This window comes from Erithacus rubecula (genome assembly GCF_903797595.1).
Source record: "Erithacus rubecula genome assembly, chromosome: 4".
NCBI lineage: Eukaryota > Metazoa > Chordata > Aves > Passeriformes > Muscicapidae > Erithacus > Erithacus rubecula.
The window spans coordinates 42,568,456-42,588,483 of record NC_136686.1 but is presented as its reverse complement, the minus strand read 5'-3'; the positions used below and the strand labels follow the sequence as shown (position 1 = coordinate 42,588,483).

Sequence of the window (20,028 nt, the reverse complement as noted above, 5' to 3'; positions counted from 1 at the left end):
ACTTTTCCACTGACAGCAGCTGTAAGTATCCATAATCTAGACTTGGCTGAACACTGCTGCAGCTGTCTGAGTCTACAAAGGCTTTTCTCTTAAGACTGTGTTGCAAAGAGTATGAATCATAACAACTTAATCGAATACACCTGATTTTTTTCCCCTTAAATTAAGGCCTATTTGTAGGAAACTTGGATTCCTGAGGTTGTTTCCTTTTAGTTTTCCCCCTCAATCTCTCTCAATTAGAGGGAAATAGGCATAGCAAGACCATAAGGGAACAAATGGGTTTGCCTTAACCCTCACTCTCCCTTCACCCAGAAACTTGCAGTAGAGTGATGGAACTGGCCACAAACAATAAACCCCTGGAAATGCTGCACTGGAGAGCAGCTGGGCTGATTTCAGGTTAATTTTTCTGATGGAGACTAAGTTGTAGGTGTGTGCTCCAAAATAATTTATCTTGATTTGATTATCTTGACTATCATTATCTTGATCATTTATCTTACCATCCTCATTCCACAACTTAACAAACAGCCAAGTGGGATCTTTATTCTTTGAGCAAGTATATGATGTAAACACAAACATCTTGTCACAGCTAGGATTAAATGGGTTGAAACAGGAACATTTTGAAGAGAATATTAATTTCAGGGTCAGGCATGGAAGATAAACATACACTTATATTTTGTTATTATATATATTTCAATATCAAGAAATTATATGCAAAAAGCTAGTATATGCAAGAGAAGTAAATTCTGGGATACTGTTGGAAGACTAACCAGTACACCATACTTATTTGTATTATTTTTCACAATGCATAAGGTATAGATAGACGTATATTTCAGGCATATGTGTTTTATCAGCTATACCTAGAATGGTCCAATAAGATCTCTGGGGATGCACAATTCTCCCTTGGTGTACACATCACACATCACACAGTGTCTGGGCAACAGCCCAGGTGCTGGATCCAGCATGTGGACACAGTCTAAAGGGCAAGCACACTGTGAAACAAGTGGCCTTAGCTGTTTATAAAAAGGGTGGTGGCCTTCCTTGTACAAGTTGTCCTAGTGATCTAAAACTCTATTCCATCGTGCATATAATCACTCCAATATATGTTAATGGTTTAATAAATTTATAATTGTGCCCTTTCAATCTTTTTCATCCAAGTGAGCAGAAAACCAGGATAACCTTAAATTGAAATTTAATCCACTCTTGGAATATAACTAGCTGAGAAAAGAAAATTAGGATAACAGATGAAAATGTTTAAGTAGCCTTAGCTGTTCTTTTATGTCAATATTGTCTTCCCATTGCCCAGCTTTGCTTCATTCCAAACTGCATCTGCCCAAGTTAAATTTTTTCCCTAAATTATTCTAATTAACTTCTGCTCAGCTTCTCAGTATGAACTGTCATCTAATGCTAGTTAGCTAAAGGGAGAGATTCAGCTCACAGATTAAGACTCCAATTTAGCTATCTGGTCTGAATTTCAGAATCACACAGCTGCTCAAGGCAGCAAAAACACTGAATTCAGAGCACTTCACCCAGAGTTTGTCCAGTCAGGTCTTGAAAACTACCAAGAACTTAGAAGCCCAAACCTCCCGGGGTAACTGGTAACAAACGCTTATTTTCATTGTGAAAAAGCTTTCCTTATGTGTTACCAGACCCTTCCCTTATTCAGGCCACCTACCCTCATTCTTCTGGCATGACTTTAGTAAAAGGCTGGCTCTGATCTCTTGCCAGCCTCATCCTGGGCACTATGGGGGCACTGTTAGTGCCTCTGAAGCTGTCTGTCCTCCAGGCTGAACAAGCTACATTGAGAGCATTGTGGAAAATGTATTCAAGGAGTTGGTGCTCTTGAACAAGACACGTCTGTTCTACTGAACCTTGTACTTAAACCTGTGCTGACAGTGGTGAACATTTTCAATGAGATGACATCCCAGCCTGTTAGGAGAAAATATAAGTGATTGTTTGCCACACAAAAGAAAAGGCTCCACATTATGGGGAAAAGGAGGAATCCCTCCACATATGACATCAGTGCAGGAGGACAAGATCCATGTAATGTCTGTCTGATGCTGCACAAAAATGGAGTTCCCAGCAGTGGAAGATACCTAAGATTTCCTCACTATCCATGTTTCTGGGGTTTACCCTACCTTAAGAAAACAGCTATTTTGCCACCCACTTTATTGTTGCACCCCCTGGCGCAGAGCACAAGCCCAGCTCACCCAGCCTCCCTCACTGGGCTACATCTTCCAGCCCTTCGATCAGACTCACGGTGCTCTGCTGAGTTCACTGATGCTCATCACCATCTTTCCTGTACAGGGCTCCAGGAGCAGAGGAAATATTCCCTGTGTGGTGAGTGGGGAGTGCTGAGTTGGTGGGGAATAAACATTTCCCCTGATCTATTAATTCCATGTGACCTGTGTGTCTGTCAACTCCCATCAAAATCTTTGTATTCCAAAAACTGCATGAATTCCAGTGCACTGCAGATTTTTTTTTTTTTTTTTGCCAAGTCAGGTGAGAAATATATGCTGAAGCAGAAATATATGCACTTTAGAGTTAAATGCCTTCGACCAGTTACTAAAACCCAGAAATGCTTAATTTTTGACAGACATTATTTATTAAATACAACTTGTGAAGGAATAGGTTTGCAGTCTTTTACTTTGGAATAGATAAGCAAGTTCTAAAATGGTCCTATTTAAGAAAAGATCAAGCGGAAAATATTTCTGTCAGCTTTTGAGGTAAGAAACCCTCTTTTCTCAGTGAGATTCTGTAGATGTGAAGAGCTAGCAGATTATTGTTACTGCACTTGTCAAGTCATGAAAACCAACTAATTAAGAAAAACAAATTTTTGCATGATTTGCTACATCTTTAGAGGACCTTAGAGAAATCAAAAATTATTTCCTTAATGCTGATGTGATTTTATTTACTTTGAAACATTCAAATGTAAAACCAGTTTCCATAGGCCTTACAGGGAGGAAAGGACTGGAATGGGCAGTAAAAGATTCAGTTACCAAGAAGATGGTGTAAACACTTACTTCTTAATATTTTCTTTTACATAAAATACTTCCTTAGTAATATATTCTAGGATAGGTAAAAGAAGTCATCATAGCATTGCATTGAAATTACCCTACTGATAGAGACTGTGTTTGAGGAGATGTACTAAGTAATGTAAATATATATCAGTAGCATGAAATGTTATGAGAACTGCTTCTGGAAGTAGTGCAATGGATAGCAAACAGATTCTTTCCTGCAGGAGGTTAGTTGAAGTTACACATGAATACTGTTCAATACTTACTCTGTAGCACAGATGCATTTACAGCATCCACAGCAAGTTAGGTCCATATTTTTCACTAATGTAATCTTGCTTATTTCCAGAACACGACAGATAAACTACTTTGCTTTAAGTGTTTTACTGGACCAAAATTACATACACTTTAATGATGCTGTACAATCTCCTACAGATTCAAATTCTTTAAAAAAAAATCCCACCATTAGTACAGTAGTTATATTAATATACAAGGTTCTTTGGACCAGGCTTAACAGTGCACTTATATAGTTAAAAAGTTACATCTAAAGGCAATGTGCCAACAGAAGACAAACACATTACAGACACTACTACAGACAGCATATAATGAATCATGCAGCTACCAATGCCATTGTCACCACACAAGGAGACACAAAATGATGAATAGCATCCATAACTTTATTCCTCACAAAGAGTTAAGCTTTGATTCGGACAAAACCACTTCTGGGCAGGAAGGAGAGCTCTTAGTGAAGCCAAAAGAATATTAGCAAATGTCAGGACAACCCAAAATTTCATCCATTTCCAGTCAAGATGAATTAGAAACTACCCTTAGCTTTTAAAATTAACATTATAATGAACACAGGACAACATTTTGCTAGCCCTGTTTATACACCAAAGGGGAACTGTGCACATCCATGTTTGGTGTACATGTGTTATATTGTGTGTGAATGCTGCTCTCCTGCACACAGACGACCTGGATGTCTTTCACTTTATAAGAAACTTTGTTCATTTCTCAAATGAGTAAATTAACTGTGTATTTAAAGGACAAGGGTATTACTTCAGAAAGATTAAAGGCTACATCAAAACAAATGCAGGTCTGTATAGCCTTAGAACATGGGACTGAAACACATCAAACAACTAATTTACTGTTAGGCAATATTTTGGAACAAGACCTTCCTAAATTGAGTGCATCCTCCAGTAGGAATTAGCCACAGGCATTAAAGCCAGAGGAAGAAAAAATGTGTATGGGCCCCCTGTGACTCGTAACTACGCACGTCCCAGATACTCACCACAAAACAGTACCACTAACTACATACAGTACTACGTGCCTCTTTTTAATCCCTAGGGAGATTAAGTCTAAAACAATAACTTTTTGACCTGTTTCAGTAAGAACTTTATTGCTCGCTATTACCAACCTCATTCTTTAGGTAAGTTTCTGATTTTGTAGCTGTTACTGACACAGTGAGTGAGGGGACTGCTGGGCCCAAAGCCACTTTGCTTAATTCATGTACTCATTATGGTGTTAGAATTATCTTCCACAATTTGTAAGCCATTCGCTAAGTAACGCTTCTTTCCTATTGCTGCTCTAAAATTCTATGCAACTTTAATAAAGTGTTCACCCATAGAGTACAGAGCTTTTACTCTTTCTTGTACAACTTCCATCAGGCTATTTTAAGACAGAAATAAATCATTATAAATCAGTAACATAGATTTCTGCCAAAATCTGTCTTTTTCATTTGCAGTATTCCAGACAGTCTGGGTTCTCTATTAGGACACTAAGTGGCCTGATAGCTCACCTGCCACCAGGGTAATGGAAAACAACAGACAGATAAGCAGCTTCACCAAGGCTGGTTACAGCAAAGAAAAATGGAGAAATAATGTGTAACTTTAGGAGAAGGAACTGGGATGAATTAGTTTTGTTCAAGAATCACAAAGCACTTTTTCCACAGATGAGAAGTTATAAACAGAACTTTTTAATAAAGGCAAAAATGCTGAGATGGCACCTAGTACAATACTTAGAGGTCTAGAGCAAAGATCAGCCATTTGCCAATAATTTAATTAAAAGCCAATGAAAATAAAAATGACAGTCAGTTTCTCCAGCAGTACTGAGTAAACAGTTGCAAACACTGTGGACAGTGAATTAATGCCAGCAGACATAAGAGACTACATTTTGATCTTCATCCATTTACACCAAAATCTTGGGTGACACTTGCACAATCATGCTCTCAACCAGATGCTGCAGTAACAACACATCTATCACTTCTTGAGTGCTGAAAGGTAACAGAATGACTCTTATGATAATCACAGGGGGCTGAAGAGGAATTTATATGACTTCTAACACAAGCTTGAATTTCAAATTCTAAGTAATCGACTACATTATTCACATCTAGTATATAATTATTTGATTGGTACACTCTTATTTTGGCAGATAGGTTTCTAGAAGGCACAAAAGGGCAGAGACCATCAGCTATGAGCATTGGAGGCACAGGAAATCAAGGATAGACATGTAAAGGATTTCTGGTACCAATTCCCTGAGCAGGATCCCTGATTAAGGGATCCAAGCACATTTATGTTGTGGGAAGCATGAAACTGCTTGGATATAATGGAGCAGGACATTGCTAAACTCCAGATCCTGATGGTAGAGTCTTAACTCTGCATGAGAGCCAGGTACCTTTATGCATTCAAAATGCAATCTATAACTCATTTAATGATGCCTTATAAGCATTCCTTCAAGTAACAGGCTGAAAATTGTCTAGTGCTTTCAAATGTGGAGAGGAAATGGAGGTTCCTGGGTGATGAGAGGAGGAAGAGCAGGAAGAGGAACAGGAATGAGGCCATTGACAATACCTAGGAAAGGAGTGTTTGCAATGGAATATTTACTCAGGTGATGAAAGAAGTCAGTGCTATTTTCAGCCTGAGAAGATTTAAATACACATTTCTGATTTTTTAAGAGAATTTCCTGTTCACCAACCTATTGGCAAGACAGAATGGATACTGCTTTCCCCTCTTGTTGAAACTAAGTGAATACAAACATAAGAATTCATGAAACCAGGAAAAAACCTCGGAAAAAAAAGCCCATGTATCCTTGTGGGTAATGCACTCCTATGAGAAGGGGAGTAACACAGTCTGATATTTGCTCTTATATATACATTTTATACCAAAAGCTATTGCATAATGAGAATAATCAGAGAAATCAAACTCAAAAGTTACAGACATCTTTGTGGCTGACTTTCTGACTGTGAAGCAGGCAAGTCATACTTTTGCACTTACCCTTCCATTTCAGTCCATTTATTTTTCTCGTTTGGAACAACTCCATCAGGGAAAACACCCTGGGAATACCTTAGGTCTTTTCTGGTTTCAGTCCATAAAGCTGCCAGCACTGGAAATAGCCAGCCTGGCTTTCTATCTCTACAGCCACAATACAAGCACTGAGAAAGATGAGGTGAGATTTGGTGCAATTTGTTACGTTTCTAGGACTGTGTAAGCACATCATGATTAGCTAGAAGAAATGACATTTCAGAGTAAGATCCAGAATCTTGGGGATTCTGACCCTTCTTTTTGGATTATGTATTTGGGAGAGGAAGGGGATAACAACCCAAGATATTCACTGGCTTCTAGGAGAACTGATTACATAATGTTTGGCCCACTAATTTATAATATGCTATGAAAAGAGTTGCCCCCTTTGCAAACTTGTTACTTCCACATTAATGTCTAAGATTCAAGGACAATAAGGAGCAAAGCAGCCCAATTATTTTGGGTAACTGATGCAAGGCAAAAGTACTAAGCAGCTGCAATGTAAGTCTTACATCATCTGCTCTTTGGATTTAGAGAAGAAAATTTCACAATTATATGACTACCTGGCAAGGATACTTTTTTTGAAAGTTTCTCTTTTATTTGAGTTGCTTAAACTTTTCTAAGGCTTCTAGAATTTTTAGCACTTTGACAACAGCAAAATATTGAAGGGAAGTAAAAGATAAAAAGGCAATATGAAAATTATGTAGCAGAGTTCCACTTGATTAATTTCAGTTTTTGTGCCAAAAAACACCTCCAAACAAAAGGTTGCAGAGTATCCATGCTGCCATAAGCATGTGTCCAATTGTCTTAATTCTTATTACTTTGAGAATTTTCAGTGAATGTTCATTCAACTTGGAAATTAATTATTTAATATTCTATCCCTGAAAACGAGGAAATGTTTTCCCATTTTTGTCTGCCATCTAGTGTTAAGAGGCAGAATACTTGTGTTTGCAAAGCCTAAAATATTTGCTAGCACTACACAGCTTATGTCCATGTCATATTATACTGATGAAAATAGAAAACAGTGTTTTCCCTAAAGCTTGACTGAAAAAGTTAGATTTAAGCAATTCAGACACCACTATTAGCAAAATACTGCTCTACCAATATATGTTAACTTGTCACAGTGCTTTGAAATACCTGGGGTTTTTAAAATTCGTTTGAGTCTCTTAGGTGATAGTTCTGTATTTTCAGAATATCATCCATAATCAATATGGCAAGTAAAAATAAACTAATACTATATATAAAAATACTATTCATATAATAGCTTTTTGTCAAACATACAGTGAGAGTATGAGCAAAACTATTTTCTCAAAATAAAAACTTCCATATTTCATAGATCAAAAGTGAGAATCCTAGACAGAAACATTTTGGAATCATATTTTCTGGTAAATATCCAGTTTTTATCAAACTGTCTCAAAACTCATTATGACTTTCTCTCAAAGCAGCAGTTCAAGAAAAACATACAAATATCAATGTTAGAAATCATTAATGGCATTGAAAAGTATAGCATGCATATAAATTAATTCAGTTAACTCACACGAATTATTGACACCACAATACATTGTCTATAACATGACAAAATTCACATACACTAAAGAATTCTCTTTAAAACAGGAAGATGCACCACAATTGGTGTGTAACTTGATTTACAAGTTTTCATCCTACCTACAAAAATATATATTAACAGCTATAATGAGAAAGTCTTTTGAAAGCCTTTCATTTTTTAAATTTACTAACAGAGATAGTATGCATTAAAATCAAACTACTCCCAGTGTTGTCCTAAACTGAAAACAATCATGTTTCAAGGGGCCACTCTGAAAAATCTTGAGTGCTACAAATGCAACCTAAGAGAGATCAAGATCAACAAAAACCCATCAATAATAACATAAACAGATTTCTCTCTTAATACTTCCCATGGAAAGTACTGAAATTGAAGTATTTTTTAAGTAACTGATGCACATACTATTAAATTTTAAATATATCTCAAAATTACTTAAATGAGACGATATCTGTATTACGTGAAAATAACTACAGAAAGAGTTGGCCACTGTCCAAATACCATATATGGATTCATCTCTCTTATTTAGAAAGTAGTATTTAGTCAAACAGAATGGATTCATATTTCACTACTAAGAGAGCTTATAAAATTAATCTATCTTTTAAATAAATTTGAGATAATTTCTTCTTAATGTCATGACTACAGTAAAGAGAATTGGCAAAATGTTTGAGAAGGTGCAGAATTTGTGCCTGGGAATACATAAATTTATCTTTTCCTGTCCAGTGTTTTTCAGTTCCTTTGTATTGTTTCATGGTTGTTTTGAGAAGCTGAGGAATCATGCACCTCTGAACATGTCAGATCAGACAGGTCTGCTCATCCTTGGGGACAACAATGTGGCAGAACACATGGGTCTGTGATTGGACCAGAAATGTGAAATCCTTGAATCTTTTCCTTAGCAAAGGTATGAATCAACACACCATTGTACAAATCCTAATGGTGAGATGAATGTCTGAGCAGGCACAGGAGAGAACTTTACAATAACATTATGGAATAAAGTGTGAATGTTTAGGAAGCAACCATGTGCAGCTAAAAGGGATCATTTGCCTCCTACCTCCAATACCTTATTTGCAAGTCAAAGAGAGGCAGGATGTGTCCTGGCAGGACGAAGCTTATCATTTCCAAACTTCCTTCTTACTGAAGTTGTAGGTCTTGTTTTGCCTTAGCTTTTGTTGCTGTAAGAAAGCAAGCTACCCTGCTTAAAGCCAGCTCAGACTGTGGCTTCAGATGGGCCACTGCTTCTTACATCATCTGATGAGATTCAACTCGGTTCAGCTCACTGGCAAACACACCAGAGCCCTGGGGCTTAGAGAAGAGCAAACACACCCAGAGAAGCTGCTTAAGCTAACACTGCTACACATTCTAAAACTATCCATACTGTGTTGACAGTATTCAGGTTTTTACATGAAGTAACTCATACATCAAGAGGCAGTGAAACCTCCCTGCTTAGCTGCATCTGGCACTTAGGGCAGACCTCACTACTGTATGAAATACTTGGTTTAAAAATGAGTTTAACATATATAATGAAATCCTGTGATAAATTCAAGAAGAGTAGTTAAATTTTGAGAACACAAACATACCACCACTGGATAATAAAACCAGGTGGGTAGCAATCTACAAACAAGGCAAGAACAGGACAGAAAGCATCAACTCTGGAAAAATTTAGGAGGGAACAGATGACCACCTGGGTATGAACTGACACTGTACTGTGCAAAAAGATCCCAATAATACATGGCTCATGAGTTATTTGTGGCCACTGAGTACTTCACCAAGGAAGTGACATGCCTTGAGTCATTGCATCGGGTTAATGTGACAAAATTTTGGTGGGGAAGGGTGGAGAGTGGACTAGAGGTGTGGCTTCTGCAAAAGAAATCAGAAGCTGCCCCTGTGCTGGAAGGTCAATTCCAGTGGGCTCCAAGATGAACTTGTCACTTGCCAAAGCTGAGCCCATTTGCAATGGTGGTAGTGCCCTTGTGATATTAGGAAAGGGCAAAAGATTCTGTGCAGCAGCAGCTGGGAGAGAGGGGTGAGAATATGTGAGAGGAACAACTTTGAAGGCATTTGAGTCAGTGAAGAAAGAGGAGGAGGAGGTGCTCCAGGTGTTGGAGCAAAGATTCCCCTGCAGGTCCTGGCAGATCACATGCCAGAACAGGCAGGTGCCTGAAGGAAGCTATGATCCCATAGGAAACCTGCACGGGAGCAGGCTCTGGGCAGGACTTGGGGCCCCATGGAGAGAGGAGTCCACACAGGAGCAGGTCAGGACCTGTTCCCCTGCAGGAGACCCACACTGGAGCAGTCTGTTCCTGAAGGACTGACCCTGTGGAAGGGACCCTCGCTGGAGCAGTCTGTGAAAATTGCAGCCCGTGGGAAGGACTCACACTGCAGAAACTTGTGGAAGAATGATTCCTGTGGAAGGGACCCCACACTGGAGCAGGGCAGAAGCTGAGCAGTCCTCCCACTGAGGAAGAAGGGGTGGCAGAGATAGTATGTGTTGAACTGACTGCAGGTCCCATTCCTTGTCCCTCTGCTCTGCTGTATGGGGAGCAGGAAGAGAATTTGGGAGTGAATTTGAGCCTGGAAAGAAGGGAGGGGTGGGAGGAAAGTTCTAAGACTTGGTTTTATTTCTCATTACCCTACTCTGATTTGATTGGTAATAAATTCAACTAATTTCCCCAAGCCGAGTCTGTTCTGCCCATGATGATAAATGGTGAGCGATCTCTCTCTGTCCTTATCTCAGTTCACAAGACCTTTGTTCTATTTTCTCTCCCCTGACCAGCTGAGGAAGGGAGTGACAGAGTGACTTTGACCTGGCATCCAGATAGGGATGTCCTGCTCTGGGACACGTGGAAAATTTAACATGCTCAATTTATGAAAATACATTATAAAAATTAATATATGTAAGGAGCATACATTTTCCTTTGGGAAATAAAATGGTCTGGGGTTCTCAACACAAGCAGGACATGGGCCTCTTCGGGCAAGCCCAAGGAGGGCCATGAAGCTGGTGAGGGAACCGGAGCATCCCCCCTACAAAGCCAGGCTGAGAAAGCCAGGGCTGCTCGGCATGAGGAGGTTGTGTGGGCACCTCAAAGAAAGCACCTTCCAGTACCTGAAAGGGGCTGACACAGAAGCCAGAGAGGACAGAAACTATAGTGACAGGACAGTGAGTAATGGTCACAAACTGAAAGACACGAAAATCAAGTTAGATATTAGGAATAAATTATTTATTGCGAGGGTGGGTAGACACCAGAACAGGCTGCCTAGGAATGTGGGTGCCCTGACCCTGGCAGTGCTCAGACAGGCAGCATGAGACTTTGACCAGTCTGGTCAGGTGTGGCGTGGCGTGGTGTGCTGGGCGGGGAGCCGGGACCGGATAATCCGGCCCGTACGTTCCACCGCCCCCGCCCTCAGCGCTCCGGGCGCGCTCCCCGGGCCGAGCAGGCGCCGCCCCGCCCTCACCGCGTGCCGCGCCGCACGTCGCCGCCCGCCCCGCCCCGCCCCGCCCCGCCCCCGGCGCAGGCGCAGCAGCCGCGGCCCCGAGCTCGCGCCGCCCGCCCACGCCGCGCGAGCCGTCTCGCGTCACGCCCCATCAGCTCCCCCCTCCCGGCGCGGCGGCGCGTGGGACGCTGGCGCGCGCTCCAGCTGTTTCCGGCGCGCGGGGCGGGCGCAGGCGCAGTGCAGTGGCCGCGCGCCGCAGGTGTTGCGGCGCCGGGCCCCGCCGGCTCCCGCCCGCTGCCCTGGGGCGGCTCCGCTCGCGAGGGCGCGGCCGCTGCCTGGCGCTCGGCGGCGGCCCAGGGACAGGGGGGAGGCGGGAGCGACTGGCCAGCAGGTACCGCCGCCAGGACGGGCCGCGTTGTATCTCCGCCGGGTCGTGGGGCAGTATGAGGACGGGGGGGGACACGAAGAGCGCGTGTCGGGCACGCGGGGCTCGTTCGCGTAACGGGAGGTAGGCCAGGGACAGCGGGGCCCGGACTCGGTGCTTGTTTACGCCGCCGCTCTCGGCAGCGTTTCTGGGAAATGGCGCAAGGCAGGAACAGCGCCCGCGCCTGCCCCCGGGGCCGGAGGCGCCCCGCGCCTATATAGCCCGGCCCGGCCGGGGCCCGCAGCGCGGCTGGTCACCCGGCGGGACGGGCACCGGAGACTGTGAGTAACCATGGCGCTGCCCGCGGTGGTGTCGCCTGTGCTGTCACTGTGGAGCCGGCCTCTGCAGGAGTTGGCCTGCGTGCCTGCCTGGCAGCCCTTCCCGGTGTTTGTCACAAGCGCTGGAGAAGCCTGGGATTGCTTCTTCGGCAAATAATGGATTTGTGCGGTATCAGCACAACTCTGATATGCTGTGTAAAACGCTGCTCCACTACTTGCACCTTTCTTTGCAGAGTAAGGATTATATACTGCTCTTGGCTCTTAGAATGGGCACGTTTCGTTGAACTTTGCTCAAAGGATTGGTGTCACTTCTCCCCCGTGAGGAATTCTGCGAAGGGGGTGGTAATATAATGGCATTTGAAACGTTGTGTCTGCGCAAGATAATTTGCTGAAGAAACAGCAGTCAATTTTCTATATGTCACTAAGTGCTTTTGAGAAGTGACACATATTGCTCAAGATGAGGTGAAACTGGCCTTTAGGGAGTAGTGTGTTGAAATGTTGGGGTGAGTTACCAAAGTCCTGAGCAGTAGATATTCCCATGAGATGATTTGATTTGAATGTTTATCTGTCTTTATCAAAAGGATACGTAAGCTTCATCTTTTTTAAACAGTTCTGTGATTTTAATTTAATTTGTTTCTGGTTTGGGATTTCCATTGTTGGCTTTTGTTTTGTTTTGTTTTTTCTTTTTCAGACAACACTACATTACGGGACTTATTTATTGACATGTATTTTGGAATGAAGTAGAAAGCAACATAGAAAAGGTGCAATTATTTATAAGTAATGACAGTTCATTTTTCCTTGGACACTTATTTATTCTTTTTGATTAACCCAAAAAATCTTTGGTGGAAGCAGAGAAACAAATACCTGTGTTTCTGTAGACCTAAAGACTACTGGAGGATAAATCATGCTGCACACCTGAGAGATTTTCATACAAGTGAGCCTTGGTGTAAGTGGGCCAGAAGCAGAACATTTTGGTATAACAAGTACATTTATAGTCATGAATTTTTATACTACAGAGTTTCCAAACTTTTAATTTCTTCTTCTAAAGGACTTACAAGGGTGAGAATTCGCATGTCACGAATTAGGAATACTATAGAATCTGTTTCAAAGGCAGTATCTGGCACTCACAGTGAACTGGTGTCGCGGATAGCTCGATTAAAGTCCCACTCAGGTACTTTGGGTAAAGTAAATAAAAGTAGTGCAGATGCAAATAACATCAGCACAAATCTAGAAAATGATAAACAAGTTACAGATGTCAGAACTCAGGACGATTGCAACAGAGGCCCAGCTGCTAAGGAATCCACTTGTGCAAGTGAAAACTTGGAACCTGTGTTAGTAAGTTCAAGTGGCACTCATCAAGATACTCCAGAAGTTTCAGCATCTAATAAAAACCACCTTTTTCATATAAGCTACTTTTCTACAAATTTTGGAGAGACTTACAACTTTGTAGCTGATCACATCAATTCTTACTTTAATAATTCTGCTATGGAACAAGAAAGGAAAAGGAATGCTTTATTGCTGGACTCTGAAACTGAGGAGAGGAATAAGCTTGATTCACCAGCAAAGACTGTAACAAGTGAAGAAAAGAGAGTGGAATCAGCAGGTACTTCAGCTACTGAAGCAAAGACCTTGGATACAGAAAAGACAAATACTGCTCTCCCAGTTTCCACTAAAAAAAGTATTGCAAACTTTCTTTCATATCCCAGTAACAGCGTACAAGCTTTTGTAGACAGCTATATTGGTGGATTGGTTCCAAAGTTAAGATCTGATACAAAAGTTGCTTCACCAGAGAAGAGTAAACAGCAAGAACAAGAAGTTTCTGAGAAGAGTGATGAGGACAAAGCAAAAGAGGCCAGGACTGCAGAAGAGAGAGAAAAGCATCTGTCTCTTCAGAGAGAAAAGGCAAGTCTGTGCTTTGTGTTAATTTATGTATTATTTCAATGTATATTTTATAAAAGTGTATATATATACATATATATATATATGTATATACTTACATGTATATGTACATGTATTTTTACTTATATGTAAGTACTTCCATTTAAGTGTATATGTGGTGTTCCTGCCCACAGCAGGGAGGTTGGAATTAGGTGATCTTTAAGGCCTCTTCCATCCCAAGCTGTTGTGTGATTGGTTCTGTATACTTTGATAAATAAGTAAATATGTAAAGCTATATAGATTTTACATACATATATGTAACTATATAGATTTTATATATGTCTACTATATGTAACCTAAAAAATACATATGTGTACTTAAAGGTAGGAATCGGTACATTTGTGTGTAAGCATTAAATATTTATGTAAATATAGTTATGTTTATGTAAGTTTTATATATAAAGAGTGTGTATATATATATACACATACCTCTGTGTGTATGTGTTGTACGTAAATATATTTAGTTCATATGTGCATAGAGTCCATAATAACAGAAAGATCTAGTTGTGCTATTTTTTGTAGTTATAGAAATTCTAAAGTTTATGGTTTGTTAATGGTTTAAATACCAGAGAGTTACCCTGAAAATCCATATGAATACATACTGACATGTTTGTTTGGTGTATTGTTGCTGCAAATTTTATTTAGTTTTTACTAAATAAAGAATCAAAATGTTTTTGTGGACAATTTAAGCACTGCTTACTTGGAACCTGTAGGAGATCTCTAGTACAGCATGCTGTTTGTTGCTTCTGAGAAATCTTAAAATAACATGTTGATATTAGTCTTGACAAACTTTACACATTTCTTAGAGTAGTTTTATGTTGTCTGTTTGTCTTCTTTAGATCATTGCAAGAGTGAGTATTGATAACAGGACCCGAGCTTTAGTTCAAGCCCTACGGAGATCCTCTAATCAAAGAGTCTGCATCAACAGGGTTGAAGAGCTGACCTATCATCTTCTAGAATTTCCAGAGAGCAGAGGAGTTGCAATTAAGGTGCAAATAGTTCTGATGCTTACATAAAAAACAATCTGACATATGATTGATATAGGATAACACAAAACTTTCTTCTGTGCTTTTGTGGACTAGTTATATTTCCTAGTTGCAAAGATTCGAGTTTGAGTGTCTCTTTTTAGCTGGTTCAAGCAGATTCATATGCAAATTACTGGTAGTTTAGGTAAAGCCTTTTAAGATTGTGGTGTTTAATTTAGAAGCATACGACATGGTCATGTGGATAGGTAGTATAGCTTTTTCCAGTGGTAGATAAAGGTCGTACACTGTGTACTCTGTGGCTGTTGGCCAGATGGGAATGTGCTGTACAGTTGATCTGTATATGGACAGTACTTACTATGCTTGTTTACATGCTTTCTTTGAAGGAGAGATGGCAAGAGAAACATCAAATAAGTTCATGTAATCTAGTCCTACTTGTTTCCTTCCCTGGACTGAGGGCAGGAGGTGGGTGGTAGACTATTCTAGAAGTACCAGCTAAATCACAGCATTTGTCAACCTTGTGCATTTTTCCATGAGATGTGACAGTCCTGTGGCACAGACTGTAGAATTCCTGGAAGAGTAGCCGGGAATGGAGTGCAGGCCAGATGAATCATCTGAGCAGGGTACAGGTCAGGCATTCACATAAATACATGTGAATTACTTTATTATGAAAGAGTGTACTCAGTTCTCCCATTTTGATTGTAATGTTATATATCTCTGTGGGAAGGTACATTTTAAAAATACTCTGAGTGAGAAAGCATTCTAAATTTTGTTTTTATATTAGTGTACTTAGAAGTAATTTCTTGTTCTGATGTGGTGTGTACTTATTAAGCAAATCTGGGGTTTTGCCTGTACACTTTGTGTGCTTCATACTCAAATTTTGGCTGATGTGATACTGAGTCAATAAAACTAAACTGGTAAATGTAGCTTTCCTAGCTATTCAAAATATGTTCATATCATCTTGATTGTTTACTTCTGATAGGTAGTTACTGATGTGTGTACAGCATAATGTTGACATTCTTTCCCTTGTTAAGAGAAAGACATGGGTAAATACAGATTTGAAGAATTTTTCTTACAAGTGTAACTAGGATATTGCTTCTACTTTAATGCCACACTTGTAAATTTAAGAATGGATTATTATAGAATGAAATATCCTTGTATTTATCAATAGGAGAAATTAATCCCATGCCTGTTGCGACTGAGACAGGCTAATGATGAAAGTCTTCAGGCTGCTGTTAGAGAAACTTTAGCTCTGATTGGATATACAGACCCTGTGAAAGGTTGGGGAATTCGAATCCTCAGCATTGATGGAGGAGGAACAAGGTAAAACTTCCTGGTTTTGCATACTTGTAACCTTTTTTGTAGTGTAACTATAAGTAAAATTTCAGTCTCTCTTTGATAAATAAATGCTCAGAGAGGCAATTTGTGTGTTACATTTCTTTTACATTTGACTATCTAAGGGATGAGTATTGTTTTTGTATGCATTTCTGCTTGAATGCTGTTTGTTTTGGTACTCCTATTGCCATATACAGTTACCTCACTCTCTGCCAACAGAGTTCACAGGCTGCATGCAGGATACTGTTTTGTGCTGGAGAAGCACAAATCTGATGGTCTCTAATGCATCTCTACCATTATTTCAGATAGATACATTGAAGTCAAGCAAACCAAACACTGGAAAATACTATGCCCCAGGTGGCAATATATAGCCTTGTAAGACCAAAATTTAACTGCTGTGTAGAGGGCATGCAGCTAAAATCTGTCCTTAGTCTATGTCGAAAAATTGATCACCCCCCAAGCCTTTGCTATAGCTGTTGAATGCTATTTTTTGTATTCTTGAGTATGTCATTCATACTAAGCATTCATCATTCTGTTTTAACTGTGGTCTGCTGCTCTTTTATTTTCTGGAATATCCAGGATTCTTATTGTTGCAGTTATTAAATTAGAATTAGTTAAAATGATTGGAAGAGGATTAGTCCTATGTAATATAAGACTGTCACTGTATGTGAAGAGGAATTTTGTGTTTCAGGGGTTTAGTTGCACTTCAGACTCTACGGAAACTGGAAGAATTAACTGGAAAGCCTGTTCATCAGCTTTTTGACTACATCTGTGGCGTAAGCACAGGTAATTATTAAGCCACAAGTTGGAGTTTTGCTATCAATATAGTAAAAGAACATCTGAGAATAAATACAGATTTAGCAGTTTCTGTCTTAGAGTGTAAGCTGGAAAAGTACAGTTCGATTTCTGGAATGTTTCCTTTTGCTTCTGAATAAGAACTTTGGGCAGTTCATGATAAACTTCTGGCTTCAAACTGATTTGGTGTTTTTTCAATTTATGTGAAATCTTCAATTTTCACACAGAAACAGTTTTGTTAGATATTTATGGAGCTTTACAGACTACTGAGGTAATATCCCTCAGGAATTGATACTGGGTCAGTTGTGTTTCCTTGATTAAGTTAACAGCAATATTTCATCTTTCTTAATTACCTGCCAGAAGGACAGAATGTGCCTGTAGCAAGATCTTGAATGATCTAAATTAGAGGAAGTGGTCAGTTCTGTGGTGCCCTCTGTTCCTATTGGTCTGTGCAGGCTGGAGAAATGGCTCAGCAGGTTCAGTAAAGCCAAATGCAAAGCCCTCCATCTGAGATGGGCTGACAGCCTAGAAAGCAGCTTTGCAGAAAAGCACCTGGTCTTGTCTGGTACAAGTTGGACATGAGTCATCACTGTACTCTAGAGCAAAGAAAGCTGCTCACATTGGCTTGCATGGACAAGAACTGATCCAACAATTTAAGGGTCTCTGTTTGGCCATAAATGTTGTTATGGGCTCCTCTATAAACCCTTAATCTTTTGTGTGTGTTTTTGTACATAATAGGTGAGTTTAGCAGCGAACCAAGTCTGCCAGAGATCAAGGGGCTGGGGCTCATGACATGTAAAGGAGAGAGTGCAAAAACTGGGTTTATTTGGCATTAAGAAGAGAAGGCGAAGGTTCAGCTAATGGGAAAATAAAAAAAAGATAGATCTAGAATAATTTTGAAGATGCACAGTGATAGGAGAAAAGCCAACAGACAAGTTGGAGTATGGGAAGTTATAATTAGGTATGGGAACATGTTTTTCTTGCAGGGATGGTCAGACACTGAAAGAAATTGCCTTTACAGCCTTTGTAATCTCTGTCCGTGGAGATACTCAAAATTTGTCTGTACAAGCCCCAAGTAGCCTATTCTAATTATACCTGTTGGAGCAAGAGGTTGTACTAGATGATGTCTACAGGTCCCACCCAGACTTAATTACACTTGTGACTCAGTGATAAGTTACTCCTCCCTAGAAAGCAGGAAACTCCAAAGCATGTTTCTCCCTTTAAGACAGTGATCTCTTTCAGAAATTGTTAGACCAGTAGAGCACAATTATGTTTTCTAACATGGGAGGTATGCTGTAATTTACTAGCTCAGTTTCCTTTATAAACCCACAATCTTCAAATTTTTTGCTACACTTATATTCTATACAGTTTAATTCAGAAATTATATTAAACACAGATTACCATGAGTAGATAAAGTGTCTTTCAAGAGATTTGCTTAATTGACTCAGAATAGTGGATAGACAGTTTAGGTCTCCTAGACAGAATTTGTTTGTAGGCACAATATGGTTTCCTGCTTTACATTTTCAATAGTCTTTCAAATAACTGCTTTGTTAGTTTAGCAGTAAGTGGTTGTTTCTTTGGAAGATGTTTTCCCTACAAAGTACTTCTCCAGTGGTGTCTTCAATGATAATAAATGTATTTTACCTTGGACATGGAGGCCTCATGTTCTTCATTTACTCCTACTAGAATTAATTTTGTTTTTAATTCTTCCTCAAATTTGGGGATTTATGACTGCTAGTAAGTACTTAGCATATTCTTTTAAATTTTGTTTACACGATCAAGCTTTTGTTTGCAGTTGTCCACTTTGCAATAATAAATTAAAAGACATGGCTGGCTGAAGTTGTGCATGTCTGCCAACATTGCTGGCAGTTCTGTTTGTATTGACAGTACCCATGCCAATAGTCACTCATTTACAAGAGTGATGGATTAAATTATAGGAAGGATGCCTTTTGTGCACTACACTTTTCTGCTGCAGGTTTTGTATTTATTACTGTTGTTCAGCTGTTTTGCCTTTGAAAATTAGAAATGCTGTTGCTGTGAATTCAGCATTGTGGTTATCTTTCCTGTGCTTCTCTTCATTGGGGGTCAGAGGGTGTAAATGTGGGCAGTCCCAGACAGAGACCAGTGCAATGTTGCTGTAAAAGGCCCTGCATACTTTGAATCTGCTCACCAAAATAGAAAAATTATGATACTGTAGAACTGGTGCTGCAGCGTTTAGAGGAAGAGAATGTGGTTGAGGATTTGCATGACTCTGGAACATGGTGTTTCTCTGCTGCTACAGTGTTAAGTCTGCCTTGAATGCAGGCATGTGGTGATTTGGCAATTAAGAAAGTTTCTCTTGATGAAACTTTGTGTCAAGTAGGCCCAGGTTGCGTTAAGCATAAGTGCTACCTTTTGAGAAACTGAGACCATCAATCCTCCAATGCTCAGCTATAGCAGTGGTGGGCATTGCGTGAGCAAAAAAGGGCTTGGAAGTCATGTTTGCTTTAAAGCCATATGTAACTTCCTGCATATAGTTTTATTCTGCACATGCATTATGTTCTTACCTATTTCAAGAATTGGCACCTTTTAAAATTAATTTTATTCAAGCCTATGGCATTTATTTTCAGATTGAAAAAAATCACATGTCTTAATTATTCGTAATGCTTAATTGCACATTCTCACAGTATGGAACAGCTAGATTTAAAGGTTATGTGTGTCCTTTTGGTTTATATATCTAAGAAGTGGAGTAATGCATTAATTGTATCTTTCCACAGTCCTTTCGAAGGTACTTAGCAGCAGTGCTTTTTGATTGTTATTTTGTTCCTACAAGGGTAGGTTGTCATTCTTGTTGGGCACACACTAGATGGCAGCATGTATGAAACTAATTATAAATGGTTGCATCCAAATGTAATCCAAACTATTGAAATCTCCTTTATTTTATTTTGATAATTTTCCTAGAATATGTCTCTACTGGCTTAAGAGTTTGCATGGTAGCAAATAATG

General features: G+C 39.9%; 1 protein-coding gene across 3 annotated transcripts in view; it reads left to right on the top strand.

Annotated features, from left to right (window-relative positions):
* The first annotated feature begins 11,417 nt into the window (after positions 1–11,417).
* PNPLA8 (patatin like domain 8, phospholipase A2) overlaps positions 11,418–20,028 on the top strand; it is a 35,069-nt gene continuing 26,458 nt past the window's right edge. Inside the window, exons 1-5 of one of the 3 annotated variants that reach the window (XM_079304182.1) lie at positions 11,418–11,682; positions 12,685–13,895; positions 14,770–14,919; positions 16,085–16,236; positions 16,940–17,034. In XM_079304182.1, the coding sequence (XP_079160308.1) occupies positions 12,774–13,895; positions 14,770–14,919; positions 16,085–16,236; positions 16,940–17,034 (1,519 nt within the window). In that variant the 5' untranslated portion in view covers positions 11,418–11,682; positions 12,685–12,773. Of the gene's footprint in view, positions 12,228–12,684; positions 13,896–14,769; positions 14,920–16,084; positions 16,237–16,939; positions 17,035–20,028 lie in introns of all 3 variants that reach the window. The other 2 variants (XM_079304184.1, XM_079304183.1) reach the window with 2 other exon arrangements.